The 19,703-nt window shown below is 32.6% G+C and overlaps 4 protein-coding genes and 1 long non-coding RNA gene across 6 annotated transcripts; 2 read left to right on the top strand and 3 right to left on the bottom strand.

Moving 5' to 3' along the window:
- The first annotated feature begins 333 nt into the window (after positions 1 to 333).
- LOC107919752 (putative leucine-rich repeat-containing protein DDB_G0290503) lies at positions 334 to 8,078 on the top strand. Of its 2 annotated transcripts, none has more exons than XM_016849130.2 (7): positions 334 to 485; positions 3,214 to 3,302; positions 3,446 to 6,679; positions 6,763 to 7,005; positions 7,082 to 7,240; positions 7,343 to 7,495; positions 7,577 to 8,078. In XM_016849130.2, exons 2-7 carry the CDS (start codon positions 3,219 to 3,221, stop codon positions 7,823 to 7,825), a joined length of 4,122 nt encoding a protein of 1,373 aa, XP_016704619.2. In that variant the 5' UTR covers positions 334 to 485; positions 3,214 to 3,218; the 3' UTR covers positions 7,826 to 8,078. The 2 variants fall into 2 exon arrangements, with proteins under 2 accessions (XP_016704619.2, XP_040973529.1); XM_041117595.1 differs by having other exon boundaries at positions 349 to 501.
- A 244-nt stretch (positions 8,079 to 8,322) lies between these two features.
- On the bottom strand, positions 8,323 to 12,262 carry LOC121232129 (uncharacterized). The gene is made up of 3 exons (XM_041117596.1): positions 10,078 to 12,262; positions 9,048 to 9,487; positions 8,323 to 8,962 (listed from the first exon to the last, which is right to left on the bottom strand). The coding sequence occupies exons 1-2, from the start codon at positions 11,864 to 11,866 to the stop codon at positions 9,282 to 9,284; spliced, it is 1,995 nt and encodes a 664-aa protein (XP_040973530.1). The 5' UTR covers positions 11,867 to 12,262; the 3' UTR covers positions 8,323 to 8,962; positions 9,048 to 9,281.
- A 463-nt stretch (positions 12,263 to 12,725) lies between these two features.
- LOC107918699 (uncharacterized) lies at positions 12,726 to 13,627 on the top strand. The gene is made up of 2 exons (XR_001690205.2): positions 12,726 to 12,991; positions 13,259 to 13,627. It is a non-coding gene; the product is annotated as an uncharacterized lncRNA (long non-coding RNA).
- A 1,189-nt stretch (positions 13,628 to 14,816) lies between these two features.
- Positions 14,817 to 15,426, bottom strand: LOC121232128 (60S ribosomal protein L27-3). Its single transcript, XM_041117594.1, has one exon. The coding sequence runs from the start codon at positions 15,325 to 15,327 to the stop codon at positions 14,920 to 14,922; it is 408 nt and encodes a 135-aa protein (XP_040973528.1). The 5' UTR covers positions 15,328 to 15,426; the 3' UTR covers positions 14,817 to 14,919.
- Positions 15,427 to 17,478: 2,052 nt separating this feature from the next.
- LOC107918520 (cysteine-rich and transmembrane domain-containing protein WIH1) lies at positions 17,479 to 18,347 on the bottom strand. Its single transcript, XM_016848092.2, has 3 exons — positions 18,087 to 18,347; positions 17,840 to 17,990; positions 17,479 to 17,721 (listed from the first exon to the last, which is right to left on the bottom strand). The coding sequence occupies exons 1-3, from the start codon at positions 18,124 to 18,126 to the stop codon at positions 17,676 to 17,678; spliced, it is 237 nt and encodes a 78-aa protein (XP_016703581.1). The 5' UTR covers positions 18,127 to 18,347; the 3' UTR covers positions 17,479 to 17,675.
- Positions 18,348 to 19,703: the final 1,356 nt, after the last annotated feature.

Genomic DNA, 19,703 nt, shown 5'->3' with positions numbered 1-19,703 from the left:
ACTCGATGGTTGAATTGAATTATTTTAAATATTTTTTTGAATTTTTTAATAAATTATTTAATCAAACTGAATGAATTATTGAATTAACGAATCGGTGGTTTGACGAATTCGATCATCGGTTCGGTTCTAAAAACTTTAAACCAGAAAAAATTTAAATAAAAATTCTATGACATCAAATTATGTAAAAAATATTTAATTGAAAAAAATCAATATGGTATGAAAAGTAATTAAGAAGAAATCTATGGGCGATATATTATGTAAACGGCAGCGTTCCGACCCAGGTATTGTGGCATTGGCTGTTAAAAGTGTGGCCCACGTACGCTCTCACTTTATATACCAAAGATTCTCGCAAAATTTTCATCGAACGCCATCATTCTTCACCTTCTTTTTATTTCAGAAAAATAATTTCAAATTTTTTCAAAAAAAGAATTCGCCGTTTTTAGCAAATCGAAATTGAAGAATCACAGCAAAGCAAAGCAAATAAGGTAATTTTCTCAACAGGCAAGAAGATCAAATCTCTTTTTTAATCCTTCTTGCATATATATATATATCGATGCAGTATTACTTGTTACTGAATTTTTTGAATTTTGTGTTGTGGCTATGGAATTTATATGCGTTTCGAACTTTTTAGGTAGGTATTTTGGTTGATGATTTTTTTTCTATCAAAATAGCGACTGTTTTTAATCCTTCTTGTATGTATATATATATCGATATAGTATCACTTGTTATTGAGTTTTTTTGCTTTCGAATTTGGTGTTGTGGCTACGGAATTTATTTGCGTTTTGAACTCTTTTGATCGGTATTTGGTTGATTTTATTTTCTATTTACTTGCTGGATTCGAGAAAGTGGAAAGAAAATATCGAAATAGCGACTGTTTTTAATCCTGCTTGCATGTATATATATCTATATAGTATCACTTCTTACCGAGGTTTTTGAATTTTGTGTTGTGGCTATGGATTTTATCTGTGTTTTGAACTTTTTAGATCGGTATTTAGTTGATGATTTTATTTTCTCTCCACTGGATTTGAGAAAGTGGAAAGAAAAGATCGAAATAGTGACTGTTTTCATAGTTTCTTTTTGACTGTTAATTTTTTATCTTCACAAGATGATCGTCGTTGATCATTATCGCCGATTGCATCTATTTTGATCACTGTTTTTGTTTGCTGCTGTAATTTAATTAAATGAAATCTACAAATCGATGTTTAGTATAGTATTTTTATGTAAAATTATACACTGTTTTTTAGCTCCTTTTTTTCAGTGTGGCTTTGTTAGGTTAAAAGTCTTTTAGATCTCAAGGTATCTGTAACGTATAGAATTCCTCTTAGTTGTCCAATTTTTCTTTTTAATTTTTAATAAAAAATTAATAATATTAAAACTCCACTTATAAACAACTCCTTGTGTTGGTTGGTTGGTAGAAGATAAAAAAAACCCAAAAAGAAATAAAAGAAAGTCATTACTCTTTTAAAAATACATCTAATATTATTTTATTATATAATTTGATATTTTATATATTTTAAATTAGTTTGCTATTAGTTTAAAACTTAATCAAAGATATTGTAATTATACACTATAACGAAAATATCCTTAAACAGCATATCTTTCATAGAATAAAAAAAAATATGCAGAATAATATTCAAAGCTAAACCTTTATAGTTTTTAAGGTACTTCACTATTTATCGAAAACTTTATTTGTTATTTATATTTTTTTTATAAATATATTTATCATTAAATTCTGTTTTATCATAATTTAATTTTTAAAATATTAATGTTAAAATTTGAAACTTTACGAGCTTAGGTTATCATTAGTGATAATTAAGATTTACTAATTATCATCCAAAAATTGGAAAGGAGGCAATAGGCTGAATGATGAGAGAGGTTTTCCTAGAATTACAATTTTTTCTGTCTCGCCTTTATATAAAAAATATTTATTTTTCTAATTAAGGTAAAATTTTAGAAAATCTATTATTGATGTAAAATTTGATTTTATTGAGAAGTGGGAATTTAGATGGGGTCCCACAAAGTTATTTCATCTCACATGATTGGTACAATGAAAACAAAATCATCTGTCTATGCGTTGGAAAGTTACAAATGAATACAATAAAACAAAAATAAAAACGATTATTAGAAGACAAAGAGAAAGAAAAAAACCATTTTTACGTTAATTTTAGCCAGCTAGGATCTCGGGCCATTCAAATTCTTAATTGTCCTTTTAATCCATTTATATTTAGAAAAAAAAAATTTAATTGCTGATATTATTTTTCGAAGATTGAAATCCACCTTGCTAAAACTACAAACGACATGCATTTTATCTTTCAGCATGTAATTCACATAAAATGTCATGACTTAATTTGAATAACTGCTCTCTTAATTTTTTAGCCATTTGGTATTTGGTATTTGAGTTTGATATTTTCTTTACAATATAGTATTTTATTTATTTCAATATGTTATCTATATTTGGAAAATAAATACATTTTAGTACCTACAAGTAATAGCATTAATTTTTTAGTGTTTAATTTGGGTTTAGATGGTTGATTTGATGAAAGTTAATTGCTAATATTATTAGGTTTAAATTTTAATAATTTTGTTAATAAAATAAATCTAGTGTTAAATTTAAATTTGTTTATTTTTGTATTTAATTTGTCAAATGATTGATTTTTTCGGGTTTTAAGGTTGGTTTGATTAAAGTTAATTACTAATACTATTAATTAATTTATAATTAACCCTAAAATCTAAATTAAATACTAAATAGTTAATACGGTAATTTTTAATTACCAAAATGTATAAAATTTACCAAATTTCATTGGAACAAAAATTGTCAAAGCCAGATACTAAATACTGTATTTAGTTAATTTTCTTATGTCAATCACACATAAACACATTAAAATTTTAAACATGAATGAAATCCATATATCGCACTTGTGAGCTAATTCATGTTATTTGTGTTTATACAAGTCATGTTTATCACATTGTTTTATTGTTTATTAAACCAGACGTTAGTAACTTAACATCAGAGGGTACATATTTCCTAGAATAGAAGAATAGATTCTGAGAGTTTTATTTGTTTTCTCTTTCTTATGGGTAATGGGACTATTAGAACTATATTTGCTTCTAATATGATTTTATTCAAATTAACATGTCAATGAAACTCCGTCATTTCTAGATGATTAGATATATATTTTTTCAATTCTGAATTGTGAACTCCAATGATCACAGCGAACATGGAAGGAGACAACCTAGTAAGTAGTGAAATCCCAGTGACGAAAGCTGTTGAGGACACTGAAATTGTTGCCGATGCGGTTAAGGTATTTGCATATCTCTACTTTCTGCAATTTTTATCAGTTTTATCTATTGAATACCGTTTAATTGAAAGCAATTCAGTCACTGTATTACACTCTTGAGTGTTTGAGGTTCACAATTAGTTTATAATAATGGTGAAAAATTACAGGCCTCGAATGGAGACTTGCCGCTAGTAGAAAAGGAAGAAACCACCCTGGATGGAGAATTCATTAAAGTAGAGAAGGAAGCAGTAGAGATGAAAGATGGTTCTAATCCGGCTAATCCTGCTTCTAACCAAGACAATGAATCGACCATCGAAAGAAGCTTGAGCAATCCTGGTAGAGAACTACTTGAAGCTCAAGAAAAGACGAAAGAACTCGAGCTTGAATTGGAAAGAGTGGTTGGAGCGTTAAAGCTTTCTGAATCAGAAAACTGCAAATTGAAGGATGAAGTTGTGCTTGCTAAGGAGAAGTTGGATGAAGTGGGGAAAAAGTATGAAGAACTCGATCTCGATCATAAGAAATTGCAAGAACAGATCATTGAAGCTGAGCAGAGATACAGTTTACAGTTAAGCAATTTGCAAGAGGCTTTGCAAGCTCAAGAGACGAAACAGAAGGAACTCACTGAAGTAAAAGTAGCATTTGATGGTCTCAATATTGAGATCGAAAACTCGAGAAAGAGGATGCAAGAGTTGGAGCAAGATCTGCAGAGTTCCATTGAAGAGGCTCGGAAGTTTGAAGAACTGCACAAACAAAGTGGTTCACATGCTGAGTCTGAGACACAGAGGGCTTTGGAGTTTGAGAAATTGCTTGAAACTGCGAAACTTAGTGCAAAAGAAATGGAAGATCAGATGGCTTCATTGCGGGAAGAAGTCAAGGGACTCTACGAGAAAGTTGCTGAAAACCAGAAAGTCGAGGCAGCACTTCAAAGCACAACAGCTGAACTTTCTGCTGCTCAAGAGGAGTTGGCGCTTTCGAAATCACTAGTATCAGACTTGGAACAAAGACTTAGCTCAAAGGAAGCTCTTATAAATGAGCTGACTGAAGAGTTGGAACAGAAAAAAGCTTCAGAATCCAAGGCAATGGAAGATATCTCAATTCTTGAAATTACTTTTGCTGCAACTAAAGAAGATCTTCAAGCTAAGGTTTCCGAGTTGGAAGATATCAAGTTGAAACTGGAAGAGGAAGTTAAAGCAAGGGAATTGGTTGAAGCCACACTGAAGGATCAAGAAGTCAGTGTTTCGATTGCACAAGAAGAATTAAGTAAAGTTCTAAATGAAAAAGAAGCTTTGGAAACAGCCATTGCAGATCTTAACAGTAATGCAGCCTTGTCGAAGGAGTTGTGCAACGAACTTGAAGAAAAATTGAAGCTTTCAGATGAGAATTTCAGTAAAACCAATTCTCTATTGTCCCAGGCTTTGTCTAATAATGAAGAGCTTGAACAGAAACTGAAATCTCTTGAAGAGCTACATAATGAATCCGGAGCTGCTGCAGCAACTGCTACTCAAAAGAATCTTGAACTGGAGGATATACTTCAGGCTTCAAATGAACCTGCAGAAGATGCAAAATCGAAACTGAGGGAGCTTGAGGCACGTTTTATAGCAGCCGAGCAAAGGAATGTGGAGCTTGAACAACACTTGAATTTGGTAGAGTTAAAAGGCTTTGAATCCGAGAAAGAACTGAAGGAATCTTCAGAGAAAATATCTGAACTTACCAACAAGTTGGGGGAGGCCATCGAAGAAAAGAATCACCTGAACAATCAAATGCAGGAATATCAGGAGAAGATAAATCAGCTCGAATCAGCTCTAAATCAGTCAACAACACAGAACTTGGAGCTCGCGGAAGAGTTGAAGGTTGCTTTAGAGAGAAGTGCTCACCATGAGGACAGAGCTAATATGAGTCATCAACGCAGCCTTGAACTAGAGGATCTGTTCCAGACATCTCATTCCAAATTAGAGGGTGCTGACAAAAAGGTCAACGAGTTGGAGTTGCTACTTGAAGCAGAGAAGTACAGGATTCAGGAACTCGAGGAACAGTTAAGCAATTTAGAAAAGAAATGTGGAGATGCAGAAGGCGAGTCTGTTAAGTACTCTGATAAGGTATCTGAAATCGCTTCTGAACTTGAGGCATTCCAAGCTAGAACATCGAGCCTTGAAATTGCACTACAAATGGCCAATGAGAAGGAAAAGGAATTGACAGAGTGCTTAAATTTGGCAACAGATGAGAAGAAAAAGCTAGAAGAGACATTGCAAAGCTCCAATGAAAAGCTTGCTGAAGCCGAAAATCTGGTGGAAATCTTGAGAAATGATTTAAATCTGACACAACAGAAACGGGAAAGCATTGAGAATGATCTTACGGCTGTTGGTTTGAGAGAAAGTGAGGTTACGGAAAAGCTCAAATCTGCTGAAGAGCAACTAGAGGAACACGTAAGAGTATTAGAGGAAGCTAAGGCAAGAAACTCGGAGCTTGAGTCATTGCATGAAACTTTAACAAGGGATTCAGAGCTTAAACTGCAAGAAATAATGGAAAATTTCACCAGCAAGGATTCTGAAACAAAATCCCTGTTCGAGAAATTGAAAACATTTGAAGATCAGATAAAGGTGTATGAAGAACAAGTTGCTCAAGCAGCTGGACAGTCTGCGTCTTTAAAAGAAGAATTGGATCAGAGCCTACTGAAGCTGGCTTCTTTAGAACGCACAAATGAACAACTCAAGAGCGAGATATCGGAGTTCAAAAATAAAGCTCTTCAGTCTTCCTCAGAGAATGAACTTTTAGTTCAGACAAACATTCAGTTGAAGGGCAGAATTGATGAGCTTCAAGAATTGCTTAATTCAGCTCTTTCTGAGAAGGAATCAACTGCTCAAGAGATTGCTTCTCATATGAGCACGATTAAAGAATTATCTGACCAGCATACAAAGGCCTCAGAACTTCGAGCAGAAGCCGAATCACGAATTGTGGAAGCAGAAGCTCAATTACACGAAGCTATTGAGAAATACTCGAAGAAAGAATCAGAATCCAACGATCTGATTGAAAAGTTGAATGCGCTTGAAGTCCAAATTAAAACATACGAAGAACAAGCTCATGAAGCATCCACAATTGCTGTATCTCGACAAGTAGAGGTTGAAGAGACTCTTTCCAAATTAAAGCAGCTTGAAAGCTTTGTCGAGGAACTGCAAACCAAGTCGGCACACTTTGAAAAGGAGAGTGGAGGACTTGCTGAGGCAAATTTTAAGCTTACTCAGGAACTAGCCGAATACGAGTCAAAACTCGGTGATTTGGAAGGCAAATTGACCGCATCCTTGACCGAGAAGGATGAAACAGCTGAACAACTTCACATTTCGAAGAAAGCTATCGAAGATTTAACACAGAAGATTACTTCTGAAGGGCAGAGTTTACAATCTCAGGTTTGTTGAAAATTAGTATAATGGTTTTTTCTATTTCGAGTTCGATCTATAAAATTGGTTTCTTATTCTTTTTAATGTTACAGATTTCTTCACTAATGGAGGAGAATAATTTGCTCAACGAAACACATCAGAACACAAAGAAAGAACTTCAATCTGTAATATCACAGCTTGAAGAACAATTGAAAAACGTAAAAGAAAATGAAGAATCTCTAAAATCAGAGATTAACAATCTCAAGGCCAAGATTACGGAGAGTTCCTTACTGCAAACTCGTATCAAAGAACTTGAAGAACAGTTGGTGACAGTTGAAGCTCAATTGAAAGAAGAGGTGCACTATAGTCTGTTAATAAAGAAGGATACCGACCGTTGACATGTTTTCTAATAATTCGGTTTCTTGCTCATAGGTTGAAAGTGTTAAGACAGCCGCCTCTGTAAGAGAAGCTGAATTAACTTCAAAATTAGAGGATCATGCACAAAAGTTTAGTGATAGAGATGTTATCAATGAACAAGTGGTTCAACTTCAACGAGATTTACAACTTGCTCAAACAATGATCGCTCAACAGGTTAGACATTTATTAAAAAGAATAGACATTTTTTTTCGATCATTTTGCCGTATGATGAATTGATGATAACACCAAGTTCCGACACCAACTTTTGTCAAACAGAAGGATGCAGATTCTCAGAAAGAGATGGATCGAGAAGCAACTTTAAAATATTCCATCGAAGAGCTCGAAGCCAAAAACAAAGAATCATTACACCTCAAGAAACAAGTCAAAGAGTTGGAAGATAAATTGCAAGAAGCTGAAGCTAAAATGAAGGTCAGTTCATATTCAAGATCATTTTCGCTACATTTTCTTGAGAAAGTTTTAAGTTGCTTACAGCCAAATCATGTGTTGCAGGTTGCGAGCAGTGCAGCTGAATCGAAGGATAGTGTAGAGGTGAATTCCAGAGATATTGACGGATTAACATTTTCAACACCAACAAAACGAAGGAGTAAGAAAAAGTCGGAAGCCGCTTCCGTACAAGTTGCTTCCTCTTCTTCATCAGCTACCCATACTGAGGCTTCTCCTTTGACGAACTTAAAGTTCGTTCTCGGAGTAGCCCTTGTGTCAGCGATCATTGGTGTTATTCTTGGAAAGCGTTATTAGTTTAGGGTTTTTTCCCCTTCCTTTTTGTGTTTGATTTTACTACATTGCTGATTTTTGTTTTCTTTGCATTTTCCTTCTTTAAGTTATGAAGCAGAATAGAAAAGCTTTATTGCTCGGGTTTTGAGGTTCGGTTGGGGAACTTGTTTTCATTCTTTCCCTTGCCCGCTTTGTCAGAAACAGTCAGTTTTATGCATATCGATATTTAAGTTTGTATTCTGTAAAATTGAATCGGATTGATCATGTTTCTGGTTTATATCTCCTATCAAAACTCTATAAACCGTAACTATGTCGGCTCTTCATTTTCCCTAAAGTATCCGAAACCTATGTCCATCTCATGGACAGAGGTATGCAGTATGATTCTCCAAATATAGGGAAAGAAGTAAAAAACATCAAACACTCACCTCTCGAGTCTGACTAAGATCAAAACCTATCATTTTCTCAGGGAAGAAACTTACGAAGCATTCTTAAAGAAACTTCATGTAACCGATCAACAATCCTTAAATGCAAATTAAAGCTATAATTGCAACCGGAAGCAAGAAATTTTAGCCCGGGCTTAGTACAACATTCTGGTTGGTTAATATTCAAATCCCTAATTTTCGCAGCGCCTCTGAAAGGAAAAATTGACCCAACCTAAACAAATTGCACAAACGACTATTCTCATGTGAAGTTCGTATTAAGACTTCGAAACTTGCTTAATAATTATTGCAACAGGTAACCATTCGAAGGAGCAACCGTAAATTACAACCACATTTTTCTACAAAGAGCTATCTCTGACACTGTACAGCTTTGCTCCTCGGTCCGTATGCAAAAACGGAAAACTAGACTTTAAAGCAGTAGCTTCAACTTTACGGGAGAAAATTTTCCTAAATCCATACTATTTATTCCGATTTCCGAGCACTCGAGCAAAATTTTCCTTTTTCTCAATTTCTCCTCAACTAGCTATGACATAATTGGCAACAACCACTAATTCTTCTATGGAAAAAGCATTTTAACTACGAAGTTCACGTGACGGAGGAAATAATAATCAGCGATCTAAAGTAGGTGAGAATTGAACCGGTTTTGATGCACCATAGCATTGTCTTCATATCTCCTCCTTGACCCCCTTCAATCCATTGAAAATATCTAAATCCATAAACCCTGCACATGGACCACGTGTATGAGTTTACTTCATCCCCGAAAACTTCTATATACTAGGAAATATAACACAGAAAACTATACTTACTTGTACTCAAGAAGTCTTCGGCTTCATCACCTGGGGGTGTTAAAGTTGTTCTGTTACCAACAGGGGATCAAGTGACTTCCAATCTGAACTCTCATGATTGTCGGAATCATTATCCAATCTTCAGAATCTGCTTAAAAAGAACCCTGCAAAAGAAATTAGTGGAAACTCAAAATTTTATCACGACCCTGTTACTGTGAACTTCCTAAAGATTAAAGTCAGGTTTGGTGTTTTGACTTACATTTGTCTCAGATATAAGTTGTATTGAACAAAGACGAGATCGCTAAGCCTTCGACGCTCGAGAAAATTTCTTGTATTGTGTATTTCTTCGATGGAGATCTTGTTTGGTTTATACCCAATTGAACTGCAAGTTTGACTGAGAATGCGGATGGCCAAACGTTGCAAATTCGGGCAACCTCCACCGTATATAGACCACCATTCACCTAATAATATGATGAATATGACAGACAATGCGATAAGATCACCGTTGCAACTTAGATACGTATCTCTCTCCTACACTTTTAATCATCAATTCCGAAGTAAAAAATATATAATAATTCGAAAAACGGCAGATTAGTTTTCTTATAAAGCATATCGTAAATCTATGAAAATCATACTGTAACTTTCTTCAGGATGAAAAGATAACAGATGAAAACTAAGGAGTAGTTCCTAAAGTTCGTTAAAAGTATCATGGAGGCCCCTGTACTAGAAGTCAAATTGCATTTTGCCCCTTTTACAAAGAAAAGGAGGGCAAATTAGTCCATGAACGTTAAATTAAAGAGTAAATCAGGCCTTTTTGTTAAAAATTCATCCATTTGTACTGTTAACAGTAGAAATAGATGGAATTTTAACAGAACGACCAGTTTGCTCTTTGATCTAATATACAGAGACTAATTTGCCAAATTTTTTAGTAGAGGAGGCAAAATACAATCCAACTCCTAGTACAGGGGTCTCCATGGTACATTTACCCCTAAAGTTCTAAATAAGCACGAAATAGCAATATGGAAGTTCCGATCTATGTAAGGATACTTACCGGGAAGTAAATTATCTCGGGCTCTGACTGCCATTGGCCTTCCTAGATCTCCCATAGCATTCTTGTATAAATTTATTTCTCTAACAACTTGGTCCTGGATGTTCGTATCAGGAACTAACCTCTCTATGCTATCAAATACGGCTGATAGGATATCATTGTGTATATGTTCCTTGGTATTGTAGAAAAATTTTGGGTTAAGGAAGAAACCCGCAGCGTAAAGAGGGAGATGCCGTTGTTGTTCCCATCTGTTATCTATAATATTCCAATAGACCATATAATCATCTTGCTTGACAAGTTCTTTCTTAATCGTTTCTTTTGCTCTGTAAATCCCGGCATAAACATATCCCATTGCGGATCTTTTCTTGCTACCAACTATTTCTAGGACTCGTAAGAGGGGATACGTTATATGAGCAATCAACACACATGAATTCCAAAACGACCTATTGTTAACAATATCCGACATTGCTTGACCCCCGGGTTCCTTTGCATACGGACACTCGAGCCAATCCTGAGAATTAACCATAGCTTGTAAATTTAGCTTGAGATCAGCCATTCTTCTCAACGTTGAAAAGTTCGTAGCAAAACAAGTAAGTGCCGGTTCCACAATGTCATTCCCAGAAGTAAATTTTCTCATCGTATTCAAAACCGAACTCTGATTGTAGATGAATTTTGTCAGAGATTTAGCTTGTTCGATTGTTTCGTTTATCCACTCGAGGTTACTGAAATCTTGAAGCATCAAATCGACACAATGTGCTAAACAAGGAGCCCAATAAAGAGAAGGAAATGACTCCATCAACCTTTTCCCGGTAAAAAGGTATGGCTCTTCACAATTAGTGATTACTTGCACAACATTCTCAGATCCTACTTCTTCAATCACCTGTTTAAGCAATTCAAACAAATAATCCGCGGAATAAATAGCATGTGATGCATCCACGGATTTCATAAACACAGTTGCTTGAGGACAATAAACCAAAAAACTTAACAAAACTCTCCCGTTTTTCGTTCTACATTGCTCAACTATAATCGAACACCCTGTCTTCCCCCACATTGCTTTATTCCTATCGATATCATCCTTTACTTCCTCAATTACATTCTTCAATATCCATCCCCGAAGATCATGACAAGACGGCGGTACAACCCCAGATCCTCCAGAAGCAATAGCATCAATCATTGGTTGGAAACAAACCGAGTTCACCGCATCCAAATTAACCCCAATATCATACAAGAATCTCCCTATGGCCATATGAATTGGATTCTCTCCCCCATTTGGAACCAATGCAAGATCGGTTTTCAGACAAGGACGGTTACTTTCAATCAAATTCCGATCCCGACCCCGACCTCGTTTCCTACCTCTACCAACTTTACTAACCACATTAGAATCACCTTCCAAAGTGTTCAAAACCGAAATCGGTTTAATCCCAAAGTTCATATCATCATGAGAACCCAAATTTTCGACCTCACCACCGATATTCAGATTACTACTACTACTACCACAAGCTAGTAATTTCGGAATCAATTTTTGTTTCTTATCTTGTTTAACTAAAATCCCATTCAAACTTTCTTGCATAATGGACCTAACCCCTTGAGGAACTTGTTCACAAATTGGTCCCTGACCTTTTCGACCTGCTAAATGTTCTTTAAACCTATGAATCCCACCCCCTTTAAACAATTTCCCACAATACATACATTTAATTTGTATTCTTTCACCATTTTTAAACACTTCACAATGGTTCCAAGCAGGATCTTGTTTTTGCCTTGTAATTGATATAGGAACCAAATTCAACTCCATTCAAAAAAACCCTTTTTACAGCATTAAGAAAACATATACCCTTCACTCAAAACAGTAAAATTTAGCTGAAATTATAAGAACTTACTTGATTCTTTCTCTGGGTTTTTGGTGGTTCATCTGATTATATGAACCAATTGAACCGGTTGTTTGAACCCAAATTAGTTTTGAAGGGGTTTGAGGTTGAGGTTTCAATGGAAGATTTTAACAGCTTTGTTTGTTCCGAAAGGGATTTTTATTTTTTGGATTAACAAAAAAAGATTAAAGCTTTTTTGGGTATAATTGGATTAGATGTTAATGGCGATTGGTCGGAGTCAGACCGGGTAATTTGGTCTGGCCATCGCCAACGCCAACAAAGAAAACTTTTTTTTTTTAAATTGGGAAAATAAGGTTTTATTTTTTTAAATTAAGGAAATAAGTTAAAATGGAAGTTTTATTTTCTTTTTTCTATCAATTATTACTTAAATTGTGTTTAATTATAAATACTTTTAAAAAATATTTTACCTAGTATATTTAAAAAGAGGGTAAACTGCTCTCAAGGTCACCAAACTATTTAATAAATTAACATTTTGGTCATTCAACTTTAAAAAGCTACAAAATGATCATTAAACTATTTAAAAGTTTCCATTTAAGTCAGTAAACTATTCAAATAAAGAAAATAGGATAGGACTAAATTGAAACGCGCTGCAAAAGTAGAAGGACCGATTGCGCAAATATCCCCTCAAGAGAAAACACGCGAATCCTAAGGGCAGATCGGGTCGAGGCGCAGGTCGACCAAAAACGATATCGTTTTGATGCTTGAGGAAACTGGCCAAAAGAGGGTCGTTTTGGCACCCTATAAAAGCCCATAATCCCTCAAAAAATTCATTCCAACCTCATTCCAAAAAAAAAAAAACCTCTTCTCTCTCAAAAATTCCCAAGCCGACCATCGAGCGCCGCCGTAGCTCCATCGCGGCCACCAACTGTCAGCGATGGCGACCGCGACCGTCGTCCACAGTGGTCGGAGTTCACCGAAAAAGGCCATTTTGACCATTTTCCTCCCTCGTCCCTGGTTTGAGACGAAAACGCCCAAAAGGCCAAAAAATCAAAGGAAACCCCTCGATTTCGCTTTCTCCGATTGCAACAAAGGTAAAATTTTCTTATTTCGAAAATATATGAATATATATTTGCTATATTGAAAACAAATGTGCAATATGACAATATACCTTAGAGAACTAAAAAAGTTTACTTTCAATATGTTGTTTTGATTTCTTTGTGTGTTTCTCTCTACTATTATATTCAAAATAACTATCCAAAAAAAATACATAGAGTTTTCTGTGGCTTTATAGCTGATTTCAATACAATATTTCATATTTTTGGTATTGTTTACAGTCTTTTCTACCGTTGATTTTGTAGGTAGCGGTTGGGCAGTGGAGGAGTGGTGGTGACAAAGGCCAGGGACTAAGGGCGACACTAGGGTTTTAAGGTTTTGGGCCTTTTAGGGGTTTTATTTTTATTTTTAGGCCGTTTGGACCTTGTAATTTGGACTTTTATTTGTTTTATTATTTTTTGTTTTTGGTTTTTGGTTGTCTAATTTGAGCTTAGGCAAATTTGGCCTGCTACAATCATGATCAATGTTTGCTAAGATTATGGTTGAGACTTCTGTAGAGATTAAAATTTGTTTCCCAAAATTATTCTGGTATTTAAGATTGAATGCGTAGAATATGAGATATTATGTAATGTTGTGATAAGGAAAATAAATATGCGTTACTCTTTTTCCTTTAACCGATGTTTTGTCTCACTGAGTTTTTATCTTAGTAAAAATAGACATCAAATGAGGAGTTTTATAAATATTTTATCATTAAATGAATGACCATCAAAATCAATATAAATTTGATATATATTGAGACTCTAATATTTGTTAAAAGTAGAATTTTATTTTATTTATTCCTTTTTTATGTCTATACATGTAAATTTTGGACATTGAAGTTCATTTCCTTCTTCAATTTTTCTTTCTTTTATTATTATGACAACATTATAACCCCATTTGTGAAAATTTTTATTTTTCAATTAGTATATAGAATAATTATCAATAATAACAATAATAAAATGAGATGAAAAATAAAGCCAGTTAAAATTTCCAATACATTCATAATAACAACAATAATTTATTTTATTCTTTCTTTTTACGTTTTCCTTCATAGTTTTTAACTCTTTTTTTTTTTTTTTTACACATGATGTATTATCATGCGAAGAACTTCAACACCTCTTCAATAAGATTTCAATTTTGAAACTTAGGTAAAAAAGTTAATGTGGTGTAAAAGTCTAATACTGATTATAATTTTCACATAAAAGTCTTAGATTAAGAGAAGAAAATGTATTACATAATAATTTAAGTAAAAATATTATGAAAATTTTATATTAATAATTATATTTTATTTTATTTCTTTTATTTAAAAAAATAAATTAATTTTTATGCACTAATTCAAATAATAAATTAATCATTTCGACTGCCCTAGACTCTGGACTGGCAACTACCCGTAGTCGCATCCTCCTCCCATTTCCGACGACCCAACCTCTATCTTCACCCCATTTACGTCCGCCTTCTCCCCCTCCTCCATTTTACACCAAATATTTCTCTTACTTGTTCAGCCATTGGTACATTGTTTTCACAGCCCGTGTCGATTCGATTTCTCAAACCAACAATGGCATGTTCTCTCGAGGCGTTGGTGACTAATTTTATCTTCACTTAGTTTCATGAGACTACATGAGTTTCGTGGAAAGAACCGTAATCATAATGCAGCTCACTAACAAATCAATTAACAATTAAAATATATATACAAACATTAAAACTAACTTCTAACATTATATTATTTAATTCTCCATCTTCCATAGATCTATGAAACAAAAAACTTGAAATCAATAAAACACTCAGAAAATTATATGAATTTGCAACAGAAACGAGAAAAATCAATAAGAAACCCAGAAAATATCTCATTGCACAACAGACTCAAAATTCAAATCCAAAATGTTAAAGAAACTACATAAAAAGCTTTAACACCATTAGAATAAATCATTCAAAACCTAAGTTTAGTAAAGAACCACCTGTTCTTCCCCGTCTTGAACCTCTCCTGAAACCTCTCTTTAGTGGCCTTACAAGCCGCCACTTTCTTGTCCTTGGTCTGGAGAGCATCGGCGGTGACCACGTCTTTCAAATCCACGTCGAGGGTGTAGCGCGTGGGCATCAGGTGCTGGTAATTCACTAGCTTGACGAAGCATTTCACACGCGATTTCTTCGCCGTTTTCTTGGCCGAGTCCTTGCGGATGACTTTGCTCGGGTACTTCTTTGTCCCGGCGACCAAACAATGGCCGTAAGGGCGGTCGCGTGTGCCTTCGTCGAAGGATCTAACGATCACGGCTTTGCGGCCGGCGTATCGGCCTTGGAGGACGATCACGGCCTTGTTCGGTTTTAGAAACTTCACCATTGCGACGACAGCGGCGGCAATGGATGTGATTGTCGAAAATGATAAACTTGAAATTGAAGTGTATATATAATAGTACGAGTGACTGAAAACCCTAGCGCTTTATTGATGAATATTAGTGGGTTTCTTTTATGAATAAATTTGGGCCTTATTTGGATTTTGGACCTTTGCCCAAAATTTTAAAGCTAAATTACTATTTAGGTCTTAACCTAATAACTCCAAAATTGGGGCGTAAACTGTTTTTTTAGTAGCATACCTATTTATGAATGTGAAATAATAATAATAATAAATCTTTAAAGGGAGATTGTATCTTACCTGTTTTACTTCAAAAATAATACATTAATTCTTGTATGTTGGATAAAAGAATAAATTAATTTTTTTATTAAAAATTTCATCTATTCTTATAGTTAAAAATCCGAATATAGCTGACAGAATGACTACGCGTAACTTAATGTTAATATTAAAAAATTTATTTTTTAATAATAAAAATGGAGGTAATTTTTAACAGAATGATCATTTTATTTTTTGATCTAATGTTCAAAAGTTAATTTATTCACTTTTAAGTAAAGGGAGTAAAATGTAATAGGCCTACTTCTTGTTATGATACATTTACTTCTTTTTTTACATATTGTTGTATCTCTAAAGAAACAATCGATAAAAGAACCATTGACCCGTAAAATTCCATACTTGGAAGTAGGGAAAATAACATGTGTTAGACCGGTGTCATCTCCATAAGAAGAAAATGTGTTGCATGTAAGAGTTTAAATGAACGATGCTTAAGCAAACAAAGCTTTTTTCATGTTTGTTTGTGTATTTTTTTTAAATTATTTATGTTTGATATGTGTTCGTTAAAAATTTCAATATCATGTTTTAAATTCGGTTTGTTTATTATTTAATATGTTTAAACTCAATTTATTTAACATTTGCAAACATGCTAAACATACATGTTCATAATCAATAAAAAAATAGCTATTTTCATAAAAAAAAATATTATCTTTAAATAAACAAATCTATAAACGATAGAAATTTATATTTTTTGAAAACTAGTTGGAATGTATTCTTATTAATTAATACGTTTTTGGTTCACACGACTTGCTAGTGTTTGTAACTAATTAGATAGGTGATTTTAGTTTATTATTAAAAATCTTAAGTTTTTATTGAATAATGGGAAGTTTCAAATTTCAAGATTTGTTTAAAATATTTAATAACTTGATTTATAATAATGAGGTTCATTTTTTATTTGTTATTTTATGTATCTCTTTATTATTTGCCAGCGCAGGTGTTAAATCTTACACAATTTCCTCTTCATGTATGGTTACTTGATGACATAGAGAGACCCACTCTTATTTTAACTCTTATAAATGTTGTCACTATGGTAGCTGGGAGAATTTTTCTTGTAGCCCACCTTCTCCTTCTTTTTATAGTTACATATACATTATGAATCTTATATCTTTGATAGATATAATAACATACCCCTTGCTCAAAAAGATGTTAAGAGGGTTTAGCCTATTCTACAATTATTCCAACTTAATTATATAATATTAATTCTAGATATGAGATCTTATCGAACCATTTTATTTTATTTCATTACTTATACTTATTTAAAAATATTATTAATTTTAGCAAAGGGAATCGAACCGATTACACTTTTATTCAAACGCATTCATTTAATAAATAAATCATGAATATTAGATAGAGATATTAATATATTATGTATCACTAGTAATGGATAAGATTATATGATTTTGATTCTAATTAAAAATAAATAAATTTAAAAAAAAACATTCTATAATATTTTTAATTCCATTTTAATCGATTTTTTAAATAATTTTAATATATGATCAAATCACATTTACTCTTATTGATATAAGAGTTAGAACTAAACATAGTCCTCCTTAATTCACGCACTCAAATTCACGTCTCCTTGTATTGAAGGCAATATTCATACCAATCAAATTGCCAATTGGTATTTTAAATACTACATTAAAAAAAGCACACTAAATTTTTTTTAATATTTTAGATAGACACAAAAAATGTTTTATTGGATTCTATGCCTTCAATTATATGATAATGGAAGATACTTCCGGAAATAAATATAGACGTGGAAAACAATAATGCTTAATTGAAAAGAAGTGTGACAAAACAACCACCATAGAAAAAATAATGATACAATAATATAAATTTATTCAAAACATAAATACATGGGTAGATTAACCTAAAAAAGTCATCATCGTCCCCAGTTATACAATCAAATCTGAATCTGTAAAAATCAATAAAAAGAAACCCATAATTTCTATAAAACAATGGAAACTAATATATGAACTCCAATGGAAAGAACAAAAATAAAAGCTTCAAAAGCATGCATCCAGAAGGCAACAACAGCAAAGGGCAGCACAACTGCAATTCAAACGATTCAATTTCATCAGTATATATATAAATATATAAAAGAAAAAGAAGATTTCATTGTGTATATATGTATGTATGTATGTATGTATAGGTATTAGGTAGTACTTACCATCCTTTCCAGAATCCATCACCTCTGGACTTGGTTTCGACAGCAGCCGGATTTTGCTGACTGTACTCGTCTTTGCTCATCGGGTAACCGGCCGGCGGTGCAGTCACGTAGGGTCCTGGCGCCGTGGAGGGTGGTGGTGGTGGGTATGCAGCTGTTTGATCATTAAACAAGTACTAAACCACATTAATATTTCTGGGTTTTTCATGTAAGCTATATAAGAAAGGAAAGATTGAAGAAGAGAACCGACCTGCTGATGATTGATTGAAGTGTTGCTGGTTGTGATTCATGGCTGGAAATTTAAGCTGAAACAAGGAGACTTATATATTATGTTCCGAAAGGAAGGAGATGATTGAGTAAAGTGTAAAAGAATGAATGATGAAGATGAAGATGAAGGGGTTTGATGGATATATATAGAGAGAGAAAGGGGAATAGGGAATGGCGGTTTCTTAGAAACCCAACTTTCCTATCTCTTTCTGAATACCGGTTGGCGGCCTGCACCGCGTGGCAGGTGGAGCCTAAGACCTGGATATATACATATATAAAATAATAATTCTATTTTTTAAAATGTAAACTCTTTATTTATTAAATTATAAAATTCAAGTATAATTGTAACACTATTTAATTTATTTTATCAAATTCAAGTTTATTAAGAGCTAGTTTAGTATTTTCTTTTTGAAAAATATTGTAGAAAAGTAATTTGTAGAAGTGCTGTATTTAGTATTATTGGTAAAAAGTATTTTTGAGAAATAAAATGTTCATTTTAAACATGCCATTATTAATAACAAATATGTATTTAAATAATATTTAAATTAATTAATATTATAATATTTTAGTAAGAATATAAAAATAATTTATTATAACTTATTGTTAATGTTTTAATATATGAAATATAAATTTTAAATATTTTTATACAATAAATATCAATTATTTATAAAATTTAGTTAGAATATATAAATTATATTTTAAATAATTAAATATTAACGCACTTATATTATTTAAAAATATTTTTATTTTTAATTAATAATTTTAACACATTTATAATTAAGCACCAAGAAAAAAAATAGAAAGTACCATATTATTAAAGATGTGAAAAAGTAATTAAGCTTTAGTAGAGGAAAAATTAAAAACTAGAAAAGTAATTAACTTTTCTTTTTTTGCTTTTGAAAAGCCAGAAGTTTCAGCAAAAAATGACTTATTTAATGTAATTTTTCTTGAAAAAGTGTTTCTTTTTAAGCATTTAAATGAAATCTTATTATTATTTTAAAATGTTAGGTTTCAAGTAAATACAAAATTAAGCAACATCAAATCGGATTTATTAATATATTATTTACGAAATATCAAACTCTTTGTCACTTAATCGGATAAAATATTATTTACGAATATATTAATATATTATATTTAAAAAAATTAATTTATTATTAGAGTAAACATATCAATAATATGGTTTTGACATATAATATATTATATTATATTTTTAATTAATTTTATGTATATATAATTATTCAAAATTAATGGAGTAGGAAAATATTAAGTCATGTTCTTGAAAATTTCAAAGTTTTATATATATTTTTTCTACGCATTAATTAATTTAGTGGACTCGACAAAAAGAAAAAATAAAGTGGTGACATGCTATCTCCGCGTATGAGACCTAACTTTGCTGTCGTGTTGCTTCCAGTCATTTTTTTTTATTAACTAAATATCTTTGTAATTTTATATTTTAATTTTGTTTTTTAAAATATTAATATTTTAATTATTTTTTTCCCACCGAGGAGTAACAATTTTTTGGATAAATATATTAACTTAAAAGAGGAACGTCCGTAAAATGCTTTTTTTTGGTAAAAAAAAATTCAGTCCCTGAACTTGA

Source organism: Gossypium hirsutum, chromosome A07 (assembly GCF_007990345.1).
Source record: "Gossypium hirsutum isolate 1008001.06 chromosome A07, Gossypium_hirsutum_v2.1, whole genome shotgun sequence".
Lineage (NCBI taxonomy): Eukaryota > Viridiplantae > Streptophyta > Magnoliopsida > Malvales > Malvaceae > Gossypium > Gossypium hirsutum.
The sequence above is the reverse complement of the archived record's forward strand: the minus strand, read 5'-3'. Positions and strand labels throughout refer to the sequence as shown.

What these genes read in the sequence shown, in the direction of transcription:
- LOC107919752 (XM_016849130.2), top strand. Translation starts at nt 3,219, where the DNA reads ATGGAAGGAGACAACCTAGTAAGTAGTGAAATCCCAGTGACGAAAGCT. An exon ending in TTGTTGCCGATGCGGTTAAG is followed by an intron (nt 3,303 to 3,445) that starts GTATTTGCATAT and finishes GAAAAATTACAG; the next exon opens with GCCTCGAATGGAGACTTGCC. An exon ending in AAGCTGAAGCTAAAATGAAG is followed by an intron (nt 7,496 to 7,576) that starts GTCAGTTCATAT and finishes CATGTGTTGCAG; the next exon opens with GTTGCGAGCAGTGCAGCTGA.
- LOC121232129 (XM_041117596.1), bottom strand. Translation starts at nt 11,866, where the DNA reads ATGGAGTTGAATTTGGTTCCTATATCAATTACAAGGCAAAAACAAGAT. An exon ending in CCGAGATAATTTACTTCCCG is followed by an intron (nt 9,488 to 10,077) that starts GTAAGTATCCTT and finishes TCATATTATTAG; the next exon opens with GTGAATGGTGGTCTATATAC.
- LOC121232128 (XM_041117594.1), bottom strand. Translation starts at nt 15,327, where the DNA reads ATGGTGAAGTTTCTAAAACCGAACAAGGCCGTGATCGTCCTCCAAGGC.
- LOC107918520 (XM_016848092.2), bottom strand. Translation starts at nt 18,126, where the DNA reads ATGAATCACAACCAGCAACACTTCAATCAATCATCAGCAG. An exon ending in CTTCAATCAATCATCAGCAG is followed by an intron (nt 17,991 to 18,086) that starts GTCGGTTCTCTT and finishes ATGATCAAACAG; the next exon opens with CTGCATACCCACCACCACCA. An exon ending in GATGGATTCTGGAAAGGATG is followed by an intron (nt 17,722 to 17,839) that starts GTAAGTACTACC and finishes TTTGAATTGCAG; the next exon opens with TTGTGCTGCCCTTTGCTGTT.